At 39.9% G+C, this 23693-nt stretch overlaps 1 protein-coding gene across 3 annotated transcripts in view; it reads right to left on the bottom strand.

The window, feature by feature from the left end:
- Positions 1-23693, bottom strand: part of pex5la (peroxisomal biogenesis factor 5-like a) — an 87529-nt gene that overhangs the window by 16917 nt on the left and 46919 nt on the right. For 2 of the 3 annotated variants that reach the window (XM_035176945.2, XM_035176940.2), the window contains 8 exons: positions 17269-17380; positions 12589-12798; positions 11652-11766; positions 11015-11108; positions 10714-10743; positions 7952-8047; positions 1335-1451; positions 557-700 (listed from right to left, as the gene is read on the bottom strand). In XM_035176945.2, the coding sequence (XP_035032836.1) occupies positions 557-700; positions 1335-1451; positions 7952-8047; positions 10714-10743; positions 11015-11108; positions 11652-11766; positions 12589-12798; positions 17269-17380 (918 nt within the window). The remainder of the gene's footprint in view (positions 1-556; positions 701-1334; positions 1452-7951; positions 8048-10713; positions 10744-11014; positions 11109-11651; positions 11767-12588; positions 12799-17268; positions 17381-23693) is intronic. The other variant, XM_035176941.2, reaches the window with a different exon arrangement.

Here is a 23693-nt window from a genome sequence, read left to right on the forward strand (position 1 = left end):
CTCGGAATAACTGGCACATTTCTGTATATTCCAGGGGATTCTCAAAGTACTTTGTGCGAAGGCTTTGCTCTTTCAGCCTGCAAAGAGGTCATTTCGTTTGAAAAGGGGAGTATACAAAAGTCAACCTGTGGAATGAGCCAATATTCAGCTCACTGGGTAAATGGAATTTCGCATCAAGAGTATGAACAAGATGAGTATTTGGGCTACAGTAAACAACTCTGTTTAACAAGAGAACAAATCTTTGCCCTCCTCAGGCAATCAGTGTCTGGCCCTGTGGGTCCTACCGACTAACTCGGCTCCACACAGCCTGTGGTCAGTGAGGCATCCTCCCTCCCCAGCTATCTCAACATGAGGCTGAGTGAGTGGGCTCAGATGTAGCTTTGAGTGAGTGGTGAAAACCAAACTGCTCCAATCTGGTTGACCGGTGCAGGACTGCAGTTTTATTGGCCATCTGTGCCATAAATGTGTGTAACGCTCCTTCCCTAAGATGACTGGTTAAATAATTTAAAAAAATACAATCTTAGTGAGTGTGCATGTGTGAACTAAATTAAATCACCTCTGAATCCTGAGGGTCTTGCAAGACAGCTGCTTCCAGCAAAAGCACAGCATTTGGCAAGTCTCCCTCTCGAGACTTCTTAAGTCCCTCTTCAAATGCGTTGGGAAAGTCCTTATAAGGATTATCTGTGTGGAAGTAGTAACCCTGTCAGCAAAGGAAAAAACGACAAAAAACAGGGGACAGTGGCAATGTCAGTTTCTTGCTTAAATGCAAACCAGGGCAACTGTCCTGTGCGGTTGTACCTGTATACTTAAGCAAAGCCGCAGCAGCAGGAATCGATCTTTTCTGCTCCACATCTAACCTGGGCTAAGCTCCCCGGGGTTTCTCTGCTCTCCTTTTAAATGTTAAACTTTGCATTTTCAAACCGTGATTACCCTGGTGTGTCGTTGCCCGCTTCTGAACATGATGACGGCTTTCTCTCTAAGAACTTGTTCTGCACGGGGATCAATAAGAGAGCCGAGAAGTCTGCACTTGTATGAATTTACTTATATAAGAAGGGCATCTGTGATGGGCAAAGTTTACTGCTTAGCCTCAGCCATATGTTCTCTGTAAAACTCACAAACACTCCTACATGTTGTTATTATTGGGTGAGGATTTTTTAACAATCTAATAGTTTACCTTGGCTGAGTCAATAATCTAAGACTTTGTAAAGTTATTTTACAGTCAAGACAGGAATGCATTATTTTGCGCTACATAGACTGAGAATACTGTACTGTACATCTCTACAACAGTGTCATCGAGACAACATTTATGCACATGATATATGAATGATAGAAACCTTCTCATGTGGCGAGACCGAGGAGGGAATCTGCGTCTGCTCGTTCTCTGTCAGCCAGTTCCGCCGAGCGAGCTCTTCCCACTCTGCCTGCATCTTGTCCCAAAACTCGGTATCTGACTGCAGACGTCAGAGAGAGAGAGACACAGTGGGACACAATAGGAGGAAGAAGGATGGATAGGTTGGAGAAGTGGGAAAAGACAGAGAGGGTGAACAAAGGGAATGAGTAATTAGTGCACTGTGGAATAAAGCTCTTGTAATTTACCATTATCCTACAGCTGGAAATGTCACGTCTGTCGGTTCAGTGGGTGGCTGTAATGTATGGACTTCGGATGAATCATCACATCTAGAAGGAACAATCTGCACTTCAAATACTAACAAATGTGACCCTACCATGGAAAATCAGTACACAATAGAGTAGGGCTAGTTTAATTTATTTTTTCTTGATTTTCTGATTAAATCTTCATTTTAATGATCCGATATTGATTCATGAAGCGGAGGAATTGGTCTTTTAATAAATGCCTTTTCCCATGAGTGACCCCATTTAACATAAAACCAGCGACAACAGTTTAGCGAGTCGCTTCTCTCGTCTCATACATGTGTCTGAATGTGCTAAAAACAGGATCTGCCATGTTTATTATATCTCTGGCACACTGCTAAAATGAAATCCATTGTGAGTCTTTCCTGTCTATTGTGATGAAGTAGACCAAGAACTCATCATTGTGTGACAGCGCAATGTACTGTGTGTCTGTCTGTGTGTGTGTGGTGCTGTAGAGATGAGGAGGGTCAGAAAGATCTAGTGTGTTTTGGGTCAAAGGACGTCTCATCTCCGCCTCTTACAGGCTTGTGATTGACATGGAGGCCACAGTGTGGCCCCTGATGGTGAGCGATGGCAGGTAATTGCAGGCTGCTGACTCTCAGACAAATTGCCTGATGGAGAGTCCCCACTGTTGTTTCTATGAGGAAGCACAGGGTGGTGGTGAGGCTGGATAAGTCATAGATGTCGTAAGAATTTGGATTCAGTGTTAAAATGTCAGTGCCAGTCCTAATAGAAGTTCATTTTGTTTTTATTTACATAAGATGCATATCTATGAGCTAATTTTAAACCTCTATATATTGTTAAATCCAGAACGTAATGTTCAAGATGCTTAAGTTTTACAACATATAGTTTTATAACATAATTTAATTGCTCCTGTGTGTGTGTGTGTGTATATAACATATAGAAGCTGTTTACCCTTCACTATTAAAACAGCTGAGTAAATGTAGTGTAGTGCAATATTTCCAAGTCCAACTACATTAACTTATACTTAACAGTAAGTACAGTACATGAGTAAATGTACTAAGTTGCTTTCCACCACTATACAGAGCCCAGCACTGTTTGTGGCTGCTTGCTGTCTTCAATCTCACACTCATGTGATTGGGTGTCATGCTCCAGCCATTATGCTCATTTACATAATATACACTCCATTTTTTTCCAGTATCTCTTACTGTGTGCGCCAGTGTTCGTACTGTGACCTAATCCATCATCTCGTTATTTGTGTCCCATAGACAGGCAATTGTTTGCGTTGTGAAATCCCCTCTAGTGTGTAACTCGCTCGCCCCTTAGTTGCACGACAGGTGACAACTTATTTCTCGTGATTTGAAATGGAAGAATTGTACAGGCGGGTTTTTAATTTACAAGAACTTACGTCATATTTCTTTACAACGCTGTGAAGGGCATTTTTCAACACCGGCATTGGCAGTTCAATTATGCGAAACAAGACAAAGATACAGAGAGGTAATTTATATCCTGTGTATCACTGGCGCAAACTCGTGGCTGTGACTCTAATTTCAGCACCTCTGATGAAGTGTTAGGTGAAATGGATTAAATCCAGGAAGCTTCCTGTCGCCAACCTTGTCACCACTGCCACGAATGCATTATTTACAACATGGATAATCATGACAACTCCATCAGAGGCAGCTAGAATCCAATAGGGTTTTTTTAGTCGGCTGAACTGAGGTTATTATTATATACAGTAGAAAAAACTGTACTCTTCATGGAGGTAATTTGAAGAACTTGATGAGTCAAGCTCGGTCAGTGAAACACACAAACTAATGATCATTGAGCTGCTCTATTTGTTGTCCTTAAAGCTAAAACCATAGATCAAAAACAGACATATAGAAAGAATTAATGATATTTAGCCAGACTCAGAGATTTGCCTTAACATTATGTAACTGGTCTCAATGTTGTGGCAGATTGGTGAATGAAGTTGTCCCCAAGCAAACAATATTCAACCTGCAACAAAGCTTTATCCTGTATTTAATTTCATCTATATATAGCGCAAATACAGATCACAGCCATGTCTACGTTTACAAATCTGCCATTTCCTGTTAAGAAAATCTGTAGACCATTTTGCACATGAATAAAAGTATAAAGGGAAATGTAGGTCTCTGGGCTCTGAAGCTCTTTGCAAACATAAAACAGGCTATTTCAGGCAAGTAATGTGACTATTTAGTTGTGATGCACTTAATCAGTGACTGTAAATTCCCTGTAAGTAAAATTAGGTGAACTGGTAAATTGTTAGGGATGTTTGAGGTTATGTAATTTCAAACTCCTGGAGCGTCTGTTAAGCTGAATCCGATATTATTATCAGTATTTCTTTTGTGGGAAAAATAGATAATAAATTGTAAGTATCACAGTTATTTTTAGCATAACTACTGCATCCTAAATTACTTGTGTGAGTGCTTGTGAAGTGGACGCTGACGTTAACTGTGTCTGTCTTTGTTTTACCTTGAGACGCGGACATCAGAGGAAACCAAGCACATGAAAAGCCTTTAGTTATCCACTTTGCTCAGGGAGCTTACATTACAAAAAGTCTCATTATTTACCAGTGACAGAGAGCAGCCTAAAAAAATAAAAAGCTCTCCTCATCTCTGCAGCATGGCTGGCCTGGCCTTTTAATGTTAACGAGCCACCCCCTGCTCCGCTGCGGAGGCCAAGTCCATGGTCAGCGAGATAAAAATAGGGAGCTGGAGTCCTGATAATGTCACTCAGAGAAGAATGAAATACATTTTAGTAGACAAAGTGCTACCAGTGCATATTGGCACACAATGCAATTACCTCCTATATGGATGTCTGCGATAACGACACAGAGCTACAGTGGCCGGGATGTTACTTGTCGTCCTGTGCGGTTGATAACCACAGAGCTGTGCATCAGTAACAAGTGTAAAATGTCCTGACATGTGTTTTTGTCTGGTTATTGACTGTGTTAAACTTGTGGAGCTTTCACGTATTCTTATCAGCGTTCACCTGCAGCAAACCTGTCTTTTACATTTTAAACTTATATTGCACTTTTATAACCAAATTCATTTTGGAATGGAAATTCAACAGCTTGGTTATATTCATTGTAAATATTTCTCCCAGTCTGTCTTATATAAAGGTCAGGACTTTGACGCCAGAGACCAGGGTTGGCATCTTTGATACTACCCGTGGAAAGATGTGTTTGTGATCAAATATTGGAAAAGTAACCGCGACATGTCTCGTGCTTCAAGTCACCATTGACCTTTTGAATATGTAAAGCAGCTGTAGTCTGTCAACAATGTTTCAAGTGACAGTTAATGCGTGAATACAGAGTGAAAGGTGTTGCTTGTAGCGAGGAACCTATGAATAAGCAGCCTTAGACTTCCTTGAGTTTTATGGTGAGTTTCAGCTCACTGTTAAAATGTTTCCCCCCCAGTCTTATTGATCTCATAACCTTGATAAAGCAAAAAAGCTTTAAAAATCTGTTGTACACTTCCTGCTTAGCAGCAGCAGACAGACAAACAGTCGGTAGCTGGTGAATGTAGCCGAGCATTTAGATACTAAATTGTCTGATACTTTCCTCAGGAGTCTTTAGAGACCAAAAACGGAGCAAAAAGATGAATAATGTTGAACATTTTAGTTTTGTTGTCACTTGGTTGTATATAACCTAAATTTAGTATGAGATATGGTTCCCTTGGCGGAGGCCTTGTGCATCCTTATTCACATGCTGAAACTTTGCAGCTCAACTGGAAAAGTTTGCTATTGAGTTGTCTGCTTGACAGCACACTGATGGAAGTTTTTGTGGGAGGTAAACGCATTACTGATTTGCTTTCCCCCTTCTGCATCTCCCAGCAGGTCTGTGGATTAAAACCACTGACCTTTTGCCCGCCAGCCTGCATCTCTAACTTCTACTGCTCTGCAAAGTCTCACTAAACCAAGGCCGGCCTCTGAGCAATATTCTGCAAGATGAAAGTGAACCTGTCCTGCTGCTGATTTAATCAAACAAGAGGCGGCTCAGGCACCTTCATCTCGTCTTTATCGCCACCGTGGGAGTGTCGTCTCAGGCCCCACAGCCAATAAGCTGTTCCCTGAAGTCAAAATATACCCTGCAGCTGTTCCAGTGGTTCTCTGTTTAATAAAAGTATTACACTGTCATCAGCTCAGAGAAAATGATTGATAGAGATTGATTGGTTTGTTCATGCTCATGCTCATGGACACTTCCCTATTCAGGAAATATCTCTCCATCAGGCTCTTTGTTAACGAATTCAGAACTGAGCTTATTCACTTGGGCCACTGCCATTTTATTCTCTTTTTACAAGGATTTTTATATTTTGATTAACGCATAAAAACTTCAGTTTCTCATCAGTGCCAGCTTTGTAAAATGGAAGATATTTCCTAATATCTTGTCTGCACAGTCTGTGGGCCCGTTTTTTTATTATATTTGGCCTCTTCATCTAATTGAATCAATTGGCAGAAAGGCGGAGTGTTGATTTAATGTTCTTTCTGCCTTCTGAGCTATTTTTACCTCCATATCTTCATAAGTATGAAAAAGCATGCATATGCACAGCTACTTCAATGGAAACTATCTGATTGTGGGCTTTTATTTCGACGGTGGAAGCCAGAATGGCTGACCGCTTGCATCAGGGCTCCTCTAGACCAGAGGCCAGCACTCAGGCTGCTGGATCGAAGCAGCGAGATACTGTTACCGATCGATGCTCCGTGCTCAGACGCTCGTCCAGGAGCATCTCAGAACATCCTCGCTTGCCCTCTGGCTGATGTATGTTCTCAAACTGTGCTGTTCTTTGAGAGGATACAGCTCACGGCTTATACAAGAAGTGACATCATCGCTAAGTTTGGGAAGGGATCCCCGAGCGGGTCAGTCCACTCCTCTGCTGCTGCTCCTCTCCCTTTCTCACCCTCCTCCTGTCTCTGCTCCCATTATTTATTGACCATTACACATAGCTCAGCATGCAACAGACTACTGTAGACCTCAGTAAAGCTGAAGTAACTTCATAGTGCAGGGTTCCCATTTCTTAGGAGGTGACATGTCAATTCAATTGTAGAATTGCATTTTATTGCAAGTAAAAAAAACTAAACTTCCTTTGCTGTGTCTGTTATCTAAACTTCTGTTATCAAAAATATCTTCAGCTGAGAGAAACCTCATGAAAATGTTCAAACCTGTTGCAAAAGAGGAAATAAACAAATATTTAGTATATTTAATTGTTGTTTCATCTCATCCATCTTATCAGTGGATCATACAGTAAGGTTAAGTATAATTACAAGGTGAGGACAGTAGATCCTCAGAGGTGTTGGAGGTTTTCATTTAACTTATTTTCCATGTTGTCATTGTGGCAAACCCTGCCATGAGGCTGACGGCACAATTACGTATTTTACGACTCGACTCATGCTGTGCGTTAATGCACATTCCTATGATGAATTAAGCCACATCTAATTACTGTAGCTTCCCCATCCCCTGTGTTACCTGATACGTCTGGCTGCAAAATGACTGACCTATTTACCTTCCTATTGTTAGCCAGCTGAGAGTTTTGAATAATTTTCTGGGTCAAACACCCCGTGAACTCGAGTGTATGAATAGACATTTACACTGTCAGCTCGCACCGCAGGAGCAAATACAGGACGCACCATGCTGATCGTTTGACAAAGGGTTAAAAAGGGCTGAATAAGTCAAATGGAAATCAGCTCCACAGGGCTTCAGGTAGATATTTAAATTTCAGGGGTGATTATGAGGCTACATGGACAATGATGGATGATTTCCTTGGCTTATACTTAAGCGCATTGTCATTTGAGCACACCTCTTTATTCAAATAATGTAAGGATTTTTTTCCTTATATTACATATATCAAATTGGAGGCAAAAGCTTTACTTGTTGACCCTCAAGGTTTTCACTGTTTGCTCAAATAACCTTCAGTGTGGATCCTCTGGAAAGGAAAACTATGATTTATTACATCAAATTGTGCTTTATTTATTATGTTTTTTGCTGTTACTCGCATTCTAGTTATGCATTTTTTTCTTATTTTAAATTGTTGCTATTTAGTTTATTGGTTGTGTTGGACAGACACAGGAATGAGGCCAGGTCTCGTGCTGAGATGGGGCTTTTAAAAACTTGTGATAGTCCACACCAATTACAATTTTACGTGGCCCCAGGTTCAAAGTAGGGCTCCTAGATCCCCGTTGCATAGATCTGCAATATAAGTTCTGATGTTTAGTATTGAAAAACAATTGTTGTTTTTTTGCTAAGTCTTATTAAAAGTCAGCTGTGAAGTGGACTCTTTACTGACAGGTGACAGATGTGAGATGCGCTCAGCAACACTCTGCTTACCTCAACAGCAGCCTTGGCTCGCTCAAACTCCTCCTCCAGGGACTGATGTCTGGACAGGAGGGCGCTGCCCCACCGCTGCTCCTTTGTTAAACGAGCCTGTCACACACACACACACACACACACACACACACACACACACACACACACACACACACACACACACACACACACACACACACACACACACACACACACACACACACACACACACACACACACACACATACATATCGACCCATTTCATTATATATACATTAATGCACAGACAAAAGTCATTATGCCCACACTCACAGAGCACATCACAAACACCCACGCATACACACATCCACGTAGCACAACACATCACACACACACACACACACACAAAAGACAAACAGATCAGCCAGAAGGCGAGACGGGCAAGGAGGGTGGGCAGTAAATATCCCTGCCTCGACAAAGCCTCTGACATGCTTAGGAGGACCAGCGGACTCAGCACCGTCAGCATCTCGCCCCCTACAACCTACCCCACGCCACCACAAACTGTATGTGAAACTGTATATGCTTCAAATACAGTTACTCTGCCACAGAAAAAGTAAAATCAATCAATTACACGCACGTGGTTTTGCATTATAAGAGTGCAGTGTGGCTTACATGATTCCATATTACACCTACACATTTCATACTGGAAGGGGGTAAATGATTTTGAGATGCCCTTCCATGCTCACATGTGGCACTCGATTTACTGTAAGTAGCAGTGACTGTATATATTCCAGGGCCAGTAAATCCATTACATAGAATCGATGGCTCCACGTCTGTGGGCTTCCTAAGGCTGCTTGGCATCCAGACCAGTCAGTACCTGTCATTATTGCCATCTCTGCAATCTGCCATTATACAAGATTAATTGAGGTTACATAATCCCAGTATTAACTGGCTCTCATGAAATTGCCTCATTAATTTATTGGAGATAACCACATTTTTATTTACGAGAGCAAAATTCATGCAGTGTTGAAATCGAGTGTCTGTTTACAAGGCTGTGCTGCGTGAAAATACAACTGCAGTATGCTGTAGCATGGTTGTTAAAGGAAAAATCCACCCAAAATATAACACTTTTTACGAAACAATTATTGACCTTTCTTGCTTTCCCATCTTTGTCAATTTTACAGCTATCGTTTAATACAAGAAAATCTTTCAACAACCTAAATGAATATATCAACAGTTCATATCATTTAATGATGTTTCAGAAACAAACTTGGCTTCTTTCCAGAACCACAACTTTTATTTTTACAAAAATAGTGGAGGAAATTTGGTTAAGGACAGACAACACCAATTTCTCTGCCAAAACATGACTTCTTAGACCAGAAAACAATGTTGTTTCATGAAGCTATGAGACAGAAGAAACATAATTGTTCTTGTATTGAAGTGTAGAGCCAGTTAGTCCTATGATAAAAGGACATGTGGTTGGTTGCAGGGCCGGGTAATAATAACAATATAGATAATTATAACAATATAATTTTCATCAAAAGCAATATAATAAAATTTAAATATATATCAATATATTGTTTGTGCATTGTGTAAGCATGGTGAGGAGGTACAACACAAAATTGATGTACGTCTACAAGTGTTTTAAAGTTTTTCTCATTTCTCAAGTGTCATTCTCTGCATATGAGTTAAAAACCACAACTTTCACTCAGGTAAAAAAAAAAGAAAGATCTTTGAACTTAACAGAAATAATAATGTTACATTTATCAGGCAAATTATTGATATCGACTGATAATTTTATCTTGATGACATTTTTGGCCATATTGCTAATACTTGTTCATATTTCAGACAGTATCTTTTCACTTAACACTTTTATTGTGTTCTGCAAATTTAACCCTATTTTATGCAAGCTATGATTGGCTGTTCATTTAAATGAATGGTCAGCTGAACACACTAAACAAGTGATAAACAGTTACATTTCAACCAGATCCATTCACAGTCTTCGTCTGTGAGATGCAGTTGAAAGCTCAGGAAAAACCTACAGCAAGTGGAGTTTAAGATGAGATTATTTTGCGATGTCAAATAAAAAATCACAAGGTTAATAATTAACTTCACAACTCAAATAGTTAACTCTTAAGAATTCATTCAAGTTATAAAGTCATCAATGCCCAAAGATATATGAGGGTGGATTTTTCCTTGAAGCTTAAAGTTTTACTTGTGTTGGCTCTTGTGTGTGTCATGCAACACACGGCTTCTTTGTTTGCATGCATGCATGTGTGTGTTTGTGTGTGTGTGTGTTTGTGGTACCTGCCAAGTTGGAAACTAAAACCCACTTTTTACAGGATCTCTGTCAGCGAGCTACTGTGTAACTCCTGAGCGAAAACAAATTTAGTGTGTTTGTTTGCCAATAACTTCCCTCCATCCTGGACAGCTATCTTTAATCCAAAATCTATTATTTATCAGTGGTGAAAAGGTGATGTATGCCTAGCTGGCTTGGTGGGATCAACACTAATGGGCTCAGAGTAAGCCCGCTGAATAATTCATCGGCTATTAATCTAATAATGGTGTCTGGAAACAAGACCCCGTATGCAGACCTACGTAGGAACATCAACTCGGGAGGAAAGCGCTTGACATTTGGACCTTTTAGCACCACACAAAAATACAATTTCAAGGCCAACGGCTGCTTCAATAATCACCTCTTTTTGTATTTTTAAGACAAATTTTGAGATGGTGTGATGCTGTTTTCCCGGTGCAAATGTGAAGGTCTTTCAATATTGTATGAAAGGATGCATAGGGAGGCTTACATGTCTTCCACTAATATACTGCCTGTTGAGCTGAAATGGAAGAATTGTAGTGTTAGGACAAAAGGATGGGTTAATAATCACACAACAGTGTGTCTTATTAGATACAAACGTTGTTAAGTTAAGTTGCTGTGCACAAACATGCAGGTGCTATAGATAAACAAGTTAAATTCATGAAATTATTAGGACAGATTAACCGTCAGTCAGAGCAATGTATTTGGGATGTGTGAGGCTTTCTCACTTCAAGTTAAGACAATGCATGCAATAAGGATTCCTGCCTGCTCTTGTCACACCGAGCACTTACTTGAGATGCTAGGACACACTCTGGGTCGACTTTGGTATTTGCTTCCAAGGAGTTCTTATGCGATGAGTCTAATTGGGTTTTACAGTCTATGGACCTAAGGAGAAGACGGGAAAAGTGGGATAAGTAAAACAGATGCATTGCATTCAACTCGGATTAGAAAGCTACAGATACGTTCCACATTTACCGTACGAGCATTAACATTTCTCCTCTTTAAAATCATTGCCATCTGGGCTGATCTGTTTTACACCAGTAAGCCGTTTTCCTTTAGTGCTTTACAACCTTTTGAGGCCATTTCTGACATAAAATCCAGGATTATCCATGTACTGCAAACATCTCGATTGCTAGAATCAAATTTTGATATTGGATGATTCAGTTGTAACATTTTGTGTACATTTACTGTGAGACTACTACAGAGTTGGGAAAAAATTGTGGTTTTCGTTTTATATTAACACAAACATACTTTCTTGGCCTTCAAGTCACTTTTTAACATTTAACGAAGACCCCAATGTTTCTGGATCTTGTCTGTGAATATTTTGACTTTGTACACACACAAATTAAAGATAGGGTTGTTCTTATGGAACATGAGGTAGATATAAATACCAATATGCTGTGATGCCTGGTGAGGGATGCAACCTACCACAGAAACTCATTGGATGAATTTTTGGATGAACGTCGTCTTTCCATCTTCCATTTTCTGTTGCCATTTCTCTCAGGGTTTGGGTTCAGCTCTTCCCATTTATCCAACGGTGAACCTATGTTAATTATTGACATGAATAACACAATAATACATTTTAAGTAATCAGAAAACAGACTAAATCTACATTTCACCTATTAAATATCAGTAACCGTGAGAATAATCGGTTAATTTGAAAATGTCATGAAGCAATTTAAAAGTAACTATGTATGTTTTACTTGTTAAACAAATCTTAAATGGAAATAAAATATTGTGGGTGTTTTAAAAGAACTCCCCAAAAAAATTCTGTTCACATTTCTGACAAGACAAAAGGTTTTGCACTAAGGTTATAATCAGTCTCACTGTCATGAATTATTCACCACACTGTAGTTTGACTCACTCTGCATAATTAGCTCTCAATGTAGACTTCAACCTTCTCAACTGGCAAATACTAAAGTAATTGGCTGTTTCCTCTTTATGCCTTTCTAGATGATCCCCTTCATTACAGATAATTGTCCTAATCCCTCTGTGGCCTGTCTCGAACATTTGCCGGGTCTGTTCCTCAGAGGGTGAAAGTTGGAGGTGGTTGATTGTGAGATAAAGACATTTAAGAGTTAATATTTTATAGACGTTATAGATATTGTCTGGAAATAATATTGATCACTGTGCTTTGTTGTAGTTGAAAAACGCCATAGAAGCCAAATTACACAGGATCTTACAAAGGAAGTTAGGTTTGTGTAAGCTCAAGAGTCATGACCTCCTCTCTGACACCTGCTCTGGTTATATCTGTTTCCTTGAATCAAAATTTGCTGTTGTGTCCCCAACTTCTTTTACATACACGCTTTTTTAAATTTTTTGCTTGTTTTTATAGACAATTATTCAAACTCTGCGGTCCTCCTACCCGAGTCGAGCGACGCCCTCTCTGGAGTTCTCATGCTTGGTCCTGTCTGTTCAACTTCCACCTGGATCAGCTCCGTCTCATCCGTTTTCTTCCTGTGGTGGTTGTTCTTCTGGCTGTCACACCGGGACGTCAGCGTACTCTTCCTCTCCTTACTGCTCCTCCTCTCACCAGGTTCACTGAGATCCAGCAGGTCCAGTGTTGAAGACAGAACTGTGGGGGATAACACTAGGTCAGCTCCCCTCCTTTTATAAATATTGTGTTGTTTTACGTCATATATTTTTGCAGCAGTGTTGCTAAACTTAGTCTGGTAAATTTTAATTTAAGTCACTCTGGAACCCCACTCCTTTATAATAAGATAGAGTGACAGGTTTCTCTTATAGTACTTCGTGAAGTTTTGATTTTGATCTACACTTTTTCTGACACGGTGAGTTGAGCTGTCAAGGGTACTTAAGCTGTCACGCTGTTGCCCCCTGGGCGGACATCTGAAAAAACTGGATGCTGCTCTTTTCAGAGATTCTAAATATACTTCAGGCCACTGCACAGTCTGATAAGGAAAAGACAGCCCCCTCGAGGAGCTCCAGTTTGGTCAATTAAGTAATTCAATCTCAGGTTGGTTCACCGGCAAAGCAGGACACAGCCTTCTGTCAAGGGGCACAGCTTTTGTATGTGCTGTCTACCAGTGCCATGGCTACAGAGTCTATAATAGTCAGACTTCATGAAAAGAGAGAGGTTCTTTAATTTGAATTAAAAACACTCTAAGCTCTCTTGGCTTCTTTTTCAGAAATATTTGGCATCTATCTTTCCTCCCACAGCCGATTTCTTGATTCCAGTCATCATCATGTTTTGCTGCTGGCTGTGTTTTTAGCAATTTCATGTTGTTTTCATGCTGCTTCTTTCTGGGAAAAATATGTATTTACAGGGCCGCACGAATATTGAGTAGTGTCACTCCTTCCTCAGAAGTGCAGTTCCTCACTTTAATGCTGCTCTATCAGGGGAAATCACTTCACTGCATCAAGTCGTTCCTGTCTGTTTGGTGAAGTTGTCTGCGATGGTACAGGCAGCTGCAGACCCCAACCCAGGGTGAGTCTGATTCAGACCGAGGAAACCACCAGACCTAACTTTATTTTCTGTCTCCTGCTTACAAGTATTGATTTTTCAACTCACAGCAACAGTATGATATAGTGTCTGGCTTTTGTCTGATATACCTTTTTGTCATGTTTATGATATGCAAGGAATAAGTTGGCTGGTTTATTTCTTGAACATTGCTGTCACCCTGTAAGTCCTGCTGAATTATCGCAGTTACATAAAGTATTGAACAGTCATATATGATCAGACTGACAAAATTCTTAGTCTGGTAGAGCCCAATAACCCTAAAATGTTACTATGAATGTGACACGTGCAATAAATAGAGCTACTTTGTGTGGTAACATGCAAGAATTTGAAAGTTAACATTGAGGTTATTTATTGTCTTTTGAAATATATGTCTCAGAGGAAAACGTGCAACAAACTGTGCAGTCGTCATCATTACGTAATTTTTAGTTTAGATAAAAGGCCGTAACCACAGTAAAACTTGAATCAGTGTTTTCTTTGTTAACCTACACACTTTTCTCACTCATTTTGAAAGACTTTGACTGTACCTCTTGAGCACTGCAAGTTCAAAACAAAAAAAAAAGATGAGTGCATAATTGGGCTGCTGTGGTTTCATGACAACCAACTGAGAGCATTTGTTGTCTGAAACCTCAGCATAATTAGAGAGTAAGCTCGTCTCCCGTGACTTGTGCTCTTCAGATGACAAATACAATCCGAAATCAAGGGAATGACGTCAGAAATGTTTCTGCACCCTCGAGTCGACATGAAATGACGGGACTGGGAAAACAATTTCCCACCAACTGGAAGTGTTTGCTGTCTATTCATCTAATGGATGATGAGCTGCTGTGTGGTGACCCCTGGACTGATGCTGAGCAAAGATACTGAATTCTCGAGCTGTGCAGCCTCACAACATGACTGACAGATATAATGGGATATAAGAGAGAGGGAATGAAATCCTTACTCAGACAACATTTAGCTTCACCATTCCGCATCGGGTAAGCCATACATTTCAAAGAGCCCATTCTTTAATTGAACGCCGGAATCCCATGAATCAGCTGTGAAACGTGAGAACCGTGGCGTCTCCACCGTATCCCTGTGACTATTGAGCCAGCATGTCGGAGCAAAGTGCTGACAAAAGAAGAAAAAAAGATGTGTACAGAGGAGAAGGGCTTTCATCCAGCCAGGTGGGAGGGTGGTGATGGTGAGAGCTTCTGCTTGAATAAATGAGTTTCAGACTGCATCAGTAAAATGGCTAGTGATGGATAACCTGACCAGAGTAAGAGGGATGGTTTACGGTTATATCAGTCAACAGGAACAACAAGCTGAAAAGGTTGAACAAATATTTGACAAATGTGTTTCTAAACCCCACATCCCCATGATACCAGTTTAAAATTAATAATAGAGTTTTTTGAAATTCCTTCAAGAGGCAAAAACAGTCATCGACCTCCAAATAAGAGGGATTAAGACAGCCTGCCGGAGAGAGAGAGAGAGCATGATGTAGGTCTCATGTGGATTAGCATATTTGAGCTGGTAATTATCATTCATTATCGATTTTTTCTTTTGCTTGCTAATTCCTGTTTTGTGTTATTCAGTGCTGGAAGCGATGCCAGTCCATCACAGTGTGAAAAGAGATTGACAGACTGTTAAACCTCAAATCCACTGCATATGCTTTCGGACTGAGGGAGGAAACCTTGTAAACATCTAGAGAATGTGTACACTGTATACAAACAGCTTTGATTTTATGCAACACTACTGTACATTTTTGAGATACTGTATGTTGACTACATTCTAGACAGGATTGAACCACTTTGTCCAGTTTGAAATGACCAGTTCATATTGGGCCTGCGTCATCGACAGCAGGAGCAGCAGGAGGCTCTGGGCAGACAGAAGGTTGAGAGTTCCCCCACAACAGTTTCCAGACTTTACCCGACTGAATCAGCACAGTCGGTGGCCAGTTTGGAGATGACACATGTCAGCTGTGCAGGCATCTTCTGCAAATCCTAATTCAAATGATGATACAGCTCAGTGATCAAGGTCCCATCCATGTGGAAACCAAGATGGCACTTGGCATCTGTTAGAGTCAGATCAGTCAATTTCTCAACACCTACTTTGACCCAGTTTATTTTCATGTATCAGTGGAATAAAGTCATTATAATGAATATATACCCGGGCTGTAATGATTTTCCAAATCCGAAGTTCGGGTCGGAACTTGGTTTTTGAGGCGTGGTTTGGTTCAAAGCCCGCTTTTTGTTGTTGTTGAGGGAAAGGTGTTGTGGGTGCGTAAGTAAAAGTTTCTGGGTTTTATAAAAACACCACCATTTGGAACAGTAAAAAGAAGAACGCTAAAGAAGATGTTGGACTTGACTAAACATAAAACTACGTAAAAAAGAATCCAGAGTAGTTCAATCCGTATATTACATTTTCAGTCTCCTCCGCAAGCCCAACACAGCTCAGTTCAGTCCAGTTCAAAAATGAAAAAAGAGTCATTGGTGAGTGGCATAGTGGTGAGTAGATAATGAGTGAATTTTCATTTTTGGGTGAACTATCCCTTTAAGGTATTTTCTATATTTTTTTAAATATATTAAAGTATTAATATTTTTCAAGTAAAATGTCATCCACAGCTTTTGGCCAGTGCTTTGAATTATGAGTAGGAGAAACAATAAGCTATTATCAGCTTTTACACTTGGCTGAGGTTGTGAGGTTTTTCTATTAATTAAAACCAAATGCGACAAGCTGCAATAGAAACAGACTCATTAAATCACGATGTACATGAGGCATGTGACATGTTTGTCATTTCACAGAAGAGACAGAATAGAGGCAGATGGAAACATCAGATGGAGAGGAGACTGCAACCTGGAGAAATGTCAGATTTCCTTATGGTTTGAACTAAACTAAGATAAACTGGTTACATTCAGACAGCTTTAGTTTCAGCTTGTGTGTAACAGTGTACTGTTGGTGCACTGCGGTTGTATAAAACAACACCAACTGCAGAAAAAGAAATAGGAAAGGAAAAATATTTTCGCTTCTTCCTTTCCTTTTGACAGAGTTGTCAATATACGTGAGTAAGACATTATCTTAAATTCGCCTGGGTCAATTCTCCGTCGTGGCCTCTCTGCTCGACTGTCTGTCTCTTTGTGTGTGTAATATTTTACCACATCTCACAAAGTGATTCAAGAGGTACATGAAATCTTTGTCTCCTAGTAGCACTACAGTACACAGCAAGTGGTGAATCTAGGATTTAAAAAAATATCTATAAAGGGCCAACAATTTACACGAGGGGCCACTTATATGTCCAATGTCCCTGCACCATTTCTGATTCATTAAAGTGAACATTTAAGTCATTCTTTATTTACTGTTAGCTCTATAGCTTTGAGCATAGCCAGACATCATTGAATATATTTTGAAAATTGTTCCTTGTTCAACCACATTGTGTATTTATATTAAAGTACCTCCTGTCTTAACAGCCACAGTGTGATATCAGAGTTTGTCCTCTATATGCTGCTGTGCAGTAACTTAAACATGACTGCAATTAAAACAAAACTTGAAATGCTTGGTGGTCTGTTATAAATGGGACGAGTCAGTGTACGGTACCAGCTGTGTTGGAAGTCACCGGGCGGGAAACCCCATCACACTTGGTCTCGCAGAGGAAATCGTCAATGGAAGGGCTCAGAAGCGGGCGGCTCTCTTGTTGCTCACTCACCAGCTGTAAGGGCAAACAGACGAGACGATTAAGGCTCTCACTCGGCATGTTTCTGTCAAACCCCCTCATCCAAACCTCTGCATGAGTCTGCTATGTTAACATGAAGTGAAGTTCATCTCTCTGGTCGTGCTTCAGTGTCAGTGTCACTGTACAGACTCATAGCAGAGTCTTTTCAGGAAGTTAACACACTTTGTGCTGGTTTGCAGCACATCTTTCGTTTATCTTGACATAGATACACTGAAGTGATTCGAATGTGTGTTGATCCACTCAGATGATTAAAATGTGAGGAACACAAAGACACATTATTGTAATCAAATACTAAACCCCTCTTTACTAACTGATAACTTGTGATACTGATGTGAACTGACATGTATTTCTATAGTAGTCGTAGCTGATGTTTCCCAGATTGTGGCAGTTCTGTTCTGATGCAGCTCATGTTTAGCCATTGGTTGATGGAGATCCCCATCACAGCCGTGGCTCAGGGGGTAGAGCGGGTTGTCCTCTAACCAGGAAGTTGGCGGTATGAATGTTTGTGTGAATGGGTGAATGGCAAACAAATGTCCTGTAAAGCGCTTTGGGTAGTCATCAGGACTAGAAAAGGATAAATACAGATCATTTACCATTTACATGATCACACACACACACACACACACACACACACACACACACACACACACACACACACACACACACACACACACACACACACACACACACACACACACACACACACACACACAGTAATTGATCATAACCATTGTAAAGCAGGGGATTGGTGAATGTTACACTGTAATGACTTGGCGAGTATCAAACCAGCTGATACATGCAGCTTGTCCCTGATGAGATGTCTCCCCAAACTTCTACCATCTTTATGAACATGACCTGGTGTATTATATTTATTTGTATCAATTCTTTACTTTCAGATAGCCAGCTACAAGCAGTATGATCTCTTCTGCTAACCACAGGCATATTTAAAAGGCACATTTTAAATGTATGAGTGATGACTCTGCAGCCTTTGTGCTTTTTTATTTGACAGCTGATGTGTAGAAACATGTAAACTGGTTTATTTACACTAACTGCTAATGTAAAATCAGCACAATAGCTCAGTTATATGTTTTTTCGCCTTTGTACAGGCAATGGTCCGTTTTGATTGACTGGGTCAGAGAGGGGTAATATAACAATGTTTTTTTTGATTGAGGTGCCACAGTAGTTGTACTGGACTGGATTATAGTGAAATGTGTGTTTAATATTATTCTCTCCTCATGTTTGTAAATGACAAACGCTATTAACACAAGTCAAAATGATTCAGTACAGTTCGCCACCACTGAAGACTACCATGTAAACACTAAACATACACATCCCAGATGCAGACATTTAAAAACTTTTCTCAGAAACTTACCGAAATGTATATGATTTAGAAAATGGGTAATTTGTTTTATATTGTTTAAGAAATCAGATTATTGCAGAAAGATGACCAGTTTACAACAGTGCATGTAATCTCAAGTCACCAACGTGCGAACCATTGAGAAAAACAGCTTTATAATGATTTCTTAATGCTTATTTACATCTTCCACATCATGACCACCCTGCCTGCGATGCACTGGTTTGTAGTCGTTGCCAGTGCAGGTGCAGCATAAGTTACCTCTGATACATTATTGGCCCGATGCCCCGATACACCAGGTGCAGCTGGACTCAATCTGCCAACCAATGCTTCATCATTTGGAAGTGAAAAGCAGTTTCGTCTCATAGAAATGTTGAGCCGCCACCATCGCTGTCATCAGCCTGTGTAGTGTGTACATAATGCTGGCAGTGAGGAAACGTTATGTTCGCTATTGTTGCTCTGCAGGCCGCACTCGTAAGCCAAATTTTAATGAAGGTGCTAAAAGTTAAATTACCATACATGTAATGGACTGCACACAACCTGCCATGTGTTTGACGTGGATTTGGGTTTTATAGCATAGCACTGTGCAGTATTTCCATTTACAATTATAGATGTGTAGTGCAGCCATTGTTTCGGCTCTGGTATTGGAGAGGTTGTGGCTCGAGTATTTCCTCTCTGACTGCCTGGATGGGCCAAAGCCTTTCCTCCTGTACTTGTTGAGACAAGTAGCTCAGCAGGGGAGCTGCTTGTGCTGGACAGGACTAGCTTCTCTGTCATCTGCAGTGTTGGGCAAGTTACCTGAAAGTGGTTTTGAATTATATTTACTTATTACTTATAGGTAATTACACTTACTCAGGGAAAGTAATTGTGGTTTCCGCCGTTTGCTTCAGTTCTTTTATTAATGCACACATATGCTGCTGTTATTTTTCAGTTTTTTATTATCTCTGTACTGACTTAAATAGTGGAACAATAAAACCCAATTTGCATGTCTTCTGAAGCATTAATCCGTTCCATAGACTGTATAATAGGATGTCTCCCCTTCCTTCCGCCATCCAGAAATGAACCCAAAATAGCCTCGTTACAAACGCTGCCATCTCGTGCCTTTGGAGCCAAAGTCTGTGCAGTAGCAATCATGGGATGGAGCCGTGGTTAAGTGAGATCCCGCCGATACACACACTTGGCCAATCGTGAGTTTGTCACAGCTGTCAATCATGATGTTTCACTAGAAAAATGAACACTTGAACGTACATCAGAGTGAGAGGAAGAATGACAGAAACCATCTTTATGAAAAATAAATTAAATGTGCACTCACTTTTTTCACTGTGATCCATCTCCCATTCACTAACATGGAGGAGGTCAGATTCAAGACCTATAGTTTAGCCAGCCACCAGGTGGTAATCAAGACTTTTCCATCCTTATATACAGTCTATGATCTGTTCACATTCATGTTTATAAGTAATTCTTATACAATTAGAAGTCATGAAGTCTCATGATGGCAAAAACAATGTAAAGTATGTTTTTTAAGCTGTTAAATGTGTTTGTGTTTCCCTGCGGACCCAATCAGAACATGATTCTTAATGTAAAAGAGAAGCTAATTATAACATATGATGATGTATATATTATGATGTTTTGTTCTATGCATATTTAACAGAACTGTTGGTTAATAATAATAATGTTGACTCACATAGAGTTGAGTTACATCAAAGAATCTGGAGGATAAATTTGCTAAGAGAGAAACACAACCCCACTTTTTTGAAAAATGAACATAAATAATCTGGAGAAAGAGAAGGGTCATTACTTTGTTTAGTGAGAGTTTGTGCTGCTCAGCAAGAACGCTGACCCAGCACAGGTAATTAGAGTTTGTGCTGTTCTGTTGTCAGAATAAAGTTTTGGTTCATGGGGAAGTTTCACAGTGTGAAGTAACCTGATTTCACCCACCGCTGCTGCCAGCCCATGTTTTTCCCCCCAATCTTGGACTACAGCGACAAATCATCGGATGAGAATACACTGCGGTTGACTTGTTTTTAAAGGTCGAATTTATTGAGTGGTTTACAGTGCGTGCTTGTTGTGTAATTGAGTCTGACTGAAGGCTGCACTACAGTTGTTGGGGTAGTAAATGAAGCGGATGCTTCATTTCATATCCACTTCAAAACTTCATGAACCCGCATAATAGCCACATAACCGCTGGCCTTTAATGGAAGTAATGAATCATCTCAAATGGCCTCTGCTGTTTTAATTAGATGATTTCTAACCACAGTCAACTCATTAAACTACCACCTAAAGCAAAGGTAGAAATTATTAAACTGACAGACCCAGCCCGAGCAGCGAGAGGAGAGTCTGCTTGTCATTCACACTAAACAAAAACAGCAGCGCTCATCCTCCGTGCTAGAATTTACCATATCAAAGCACTTTTTTCAGCCTGTGTGTGTGTGTGTGTGTCTCTGCAGTAGCTCTCTGTGTTGCTGTATTGTATATTTTTCAGAGAATTGGCACCTTGTTTCAGAATAAGCTTATGGACTCGCACTGTGGATCTGATTTACCCAAACTTTCAGACAACTTGAGTTACACTGAAAACAATTTATAACCTGTTTTTACTTGGTTTTAAAGTTATGTTTGTTAAGTGTGGTGCGAGATCTGATACTTGTCCTTCCAATTAGAGCTGAAATGATGGTTAATTAATAGACTAGTTGAATTGACAGAGGATGAATCTTCCGTTATTTATCAGGCAAATATTTGAATTATCTGGTTCCAGATTTGTTTGTTTTAAAATCATTATAACATTCAATATCTTTGGGTTTTGTAGTGTTGTTCATTTGAAATATTTAATTTGAGTAACTGTCATATGTCTTTATTATGTTTTGAAAATGAATGAACATTAAAAAAGTGAATACATTTAAAATGATTTATGAACATAAGCTTTATTGGAACTGGACAGACATTATGAATTGAAACATTTTATTTATCTCTGTCTCTAACATAGTCTTGTAATATTATTTTATTTAAGACTTAGAAGTTATTCGATTATCAAAGTTTATTCGTTCTTTTGCATCATTATCATCATCCACTCGCATCATTCAGGTTTACTTACAAGTAAGAATTACAAATTAGTAAATAAAAAATATAAAACTTGCCTTTGTCAGGGATTTTACAGTTATGGATTAATTTTGATCTAAGTTTTATAAAAGCTCAGACAGAGAATTCTGCTTTTCTGTGACATTAAATCAGCTTGTGTATTTCTTTTCAGGCACTGCCTCAGGCACAACATCAAGTATGTACAGTGCTGTTGATGTGAACTGATCAACCACATCATTAAAAACCAGTTACCTGTTTTAAGATTCTAACTGCTTAGGTTTCAGGTTTGTCCTCGAAATGTTACGTAGATTCCACCTCACTCAACAATATTTAATTATAAGCAAATACCTGCAAAACTACAATATCTCAATGACATGCTCAGCTTTAGTTTGAGCAAAATAAACGTTAATGTGGCAACACGCTATGCTAAGATGGAGAAAATCATGTCAGTATTAGCGTGTTAGCATAATTGAGTTAGCTTCTTTTTTTTTACCATTCTACATTCTGCGGCAAAGTACAGCTTCACAGAGCCGGCACCCTGAGACTCTTTTAGTAAAAATGACTTATTATTGCTATTGGTTACGTCCATAGACTGTATATAAAGATGGAAGACATGATGGCTCTCCAAGAGAGAAGCCAAAGCATCTCAATCACCATATGATGGCTGGCTGCAATACAGAACCTAATTCCTACCTGCTCCATGTTAGCAGATGGGATATGGACCAAACTAAAAAGTCAAAGTAGATGTAAAATTTATATTTATAAAAGAATGTTTCTGTTATTTTACGCTGTTCCTATAACACTGACGTGTGTTAATTTTTCAAGTTTGGTTATAATTATTTGATGTTGAAATTATGGATGACAGCTGAGACTGACTCATGATTGGTCGAGCAGGTGCATCAGTAGGACTTTGCCACCCCGGCTCCACCTCTGATCGCTACTGCTCTATCGCCAAATGTGCAGGATGGCGGCGTTCATATCTGGGATATTTTGATTTTTGGATAGTGGGACGAAGTGGAGACGTGTTGTCCATCTTTAGGTACACTCTGTGATGCCATCTAATAATGAACCCTGTCGGCCTGATTTTTGTGTTGAGCTTCTTCAAGATTGGAGCAGATTCGCCTGCCTGCGAGGATCATGCTTGGGTCTGTACTTCACTGCTGATGAGGGTCACTGCTGTCTGCAGCGACACTTACACAATCATTGTTGATGTTCTTCAAAGCCCTTCCTGTGATTGCCATGGGGGCCAATTTGAAATAATGGTATTGAAATGATGAGACCTTTTTGAATTTTCCCCTTCTTGTCATCCAGACAACGGGGAACAGCAGATCCACTGCATTCATCTGGGGAGATGCGTAAGGCTTTTTGGTAGCAAGCAGAATGCATTATGTTATTAAAGGTTCACTCTTAACCCACGAGAGAAGCTGAGCTGTTTGCCCATTACTCTGACTACAAGCAGGTTGGCGTTTCCTCTCGCTGTCTTTGTTGTACCTTTTTTTTTTAACCCCCCTCTCCCAAACACCTTGTCATTTTGTTTACAAGTAATTTAAGGAGTAATCTAGATAATGATGTCATGGAAAACTTCAGCTAATTGTGCCACTTGGGCTTGATTCCAGGAGATCTCTCAGATGTTGCTGTCAGGGGAGCTGTGCACCAGTTAAACCTGCCATTGCCTTGAAGGAGGCTGAGGACAGGAGGAGGAGGAGGAGAGGGTGGAGAACACTGCAGGAAGGGAAACGTGGATCCAAAATATCAAAGAGGGAAATTTACAACAGTGTTAGTTGTCTTAAAAAAAATTAAGGCCAAGATCTCACGCAATATGTGATGTCCACAAGTTGCGATGAGGAATTATTTCACATGTAA

The sequence above is a fragment of the Hippoglossus stenolepis genome, chromosome 14 (genome assembly GCF_022539355.2).
Source record: "Hippoglossus stenolepis isolate QCI-W04-F060 chromosome 14, HSTE1.2, whole genome shotgun sequence".
In the NCBI taxonomy this organism is placed as follows: Eukaryota; Metazoa; Chordata; class Actinopteri; order Pleuronectiformes; family Pleuronectidae; genus Hippoglossus; species Hippoglossus stenolepis.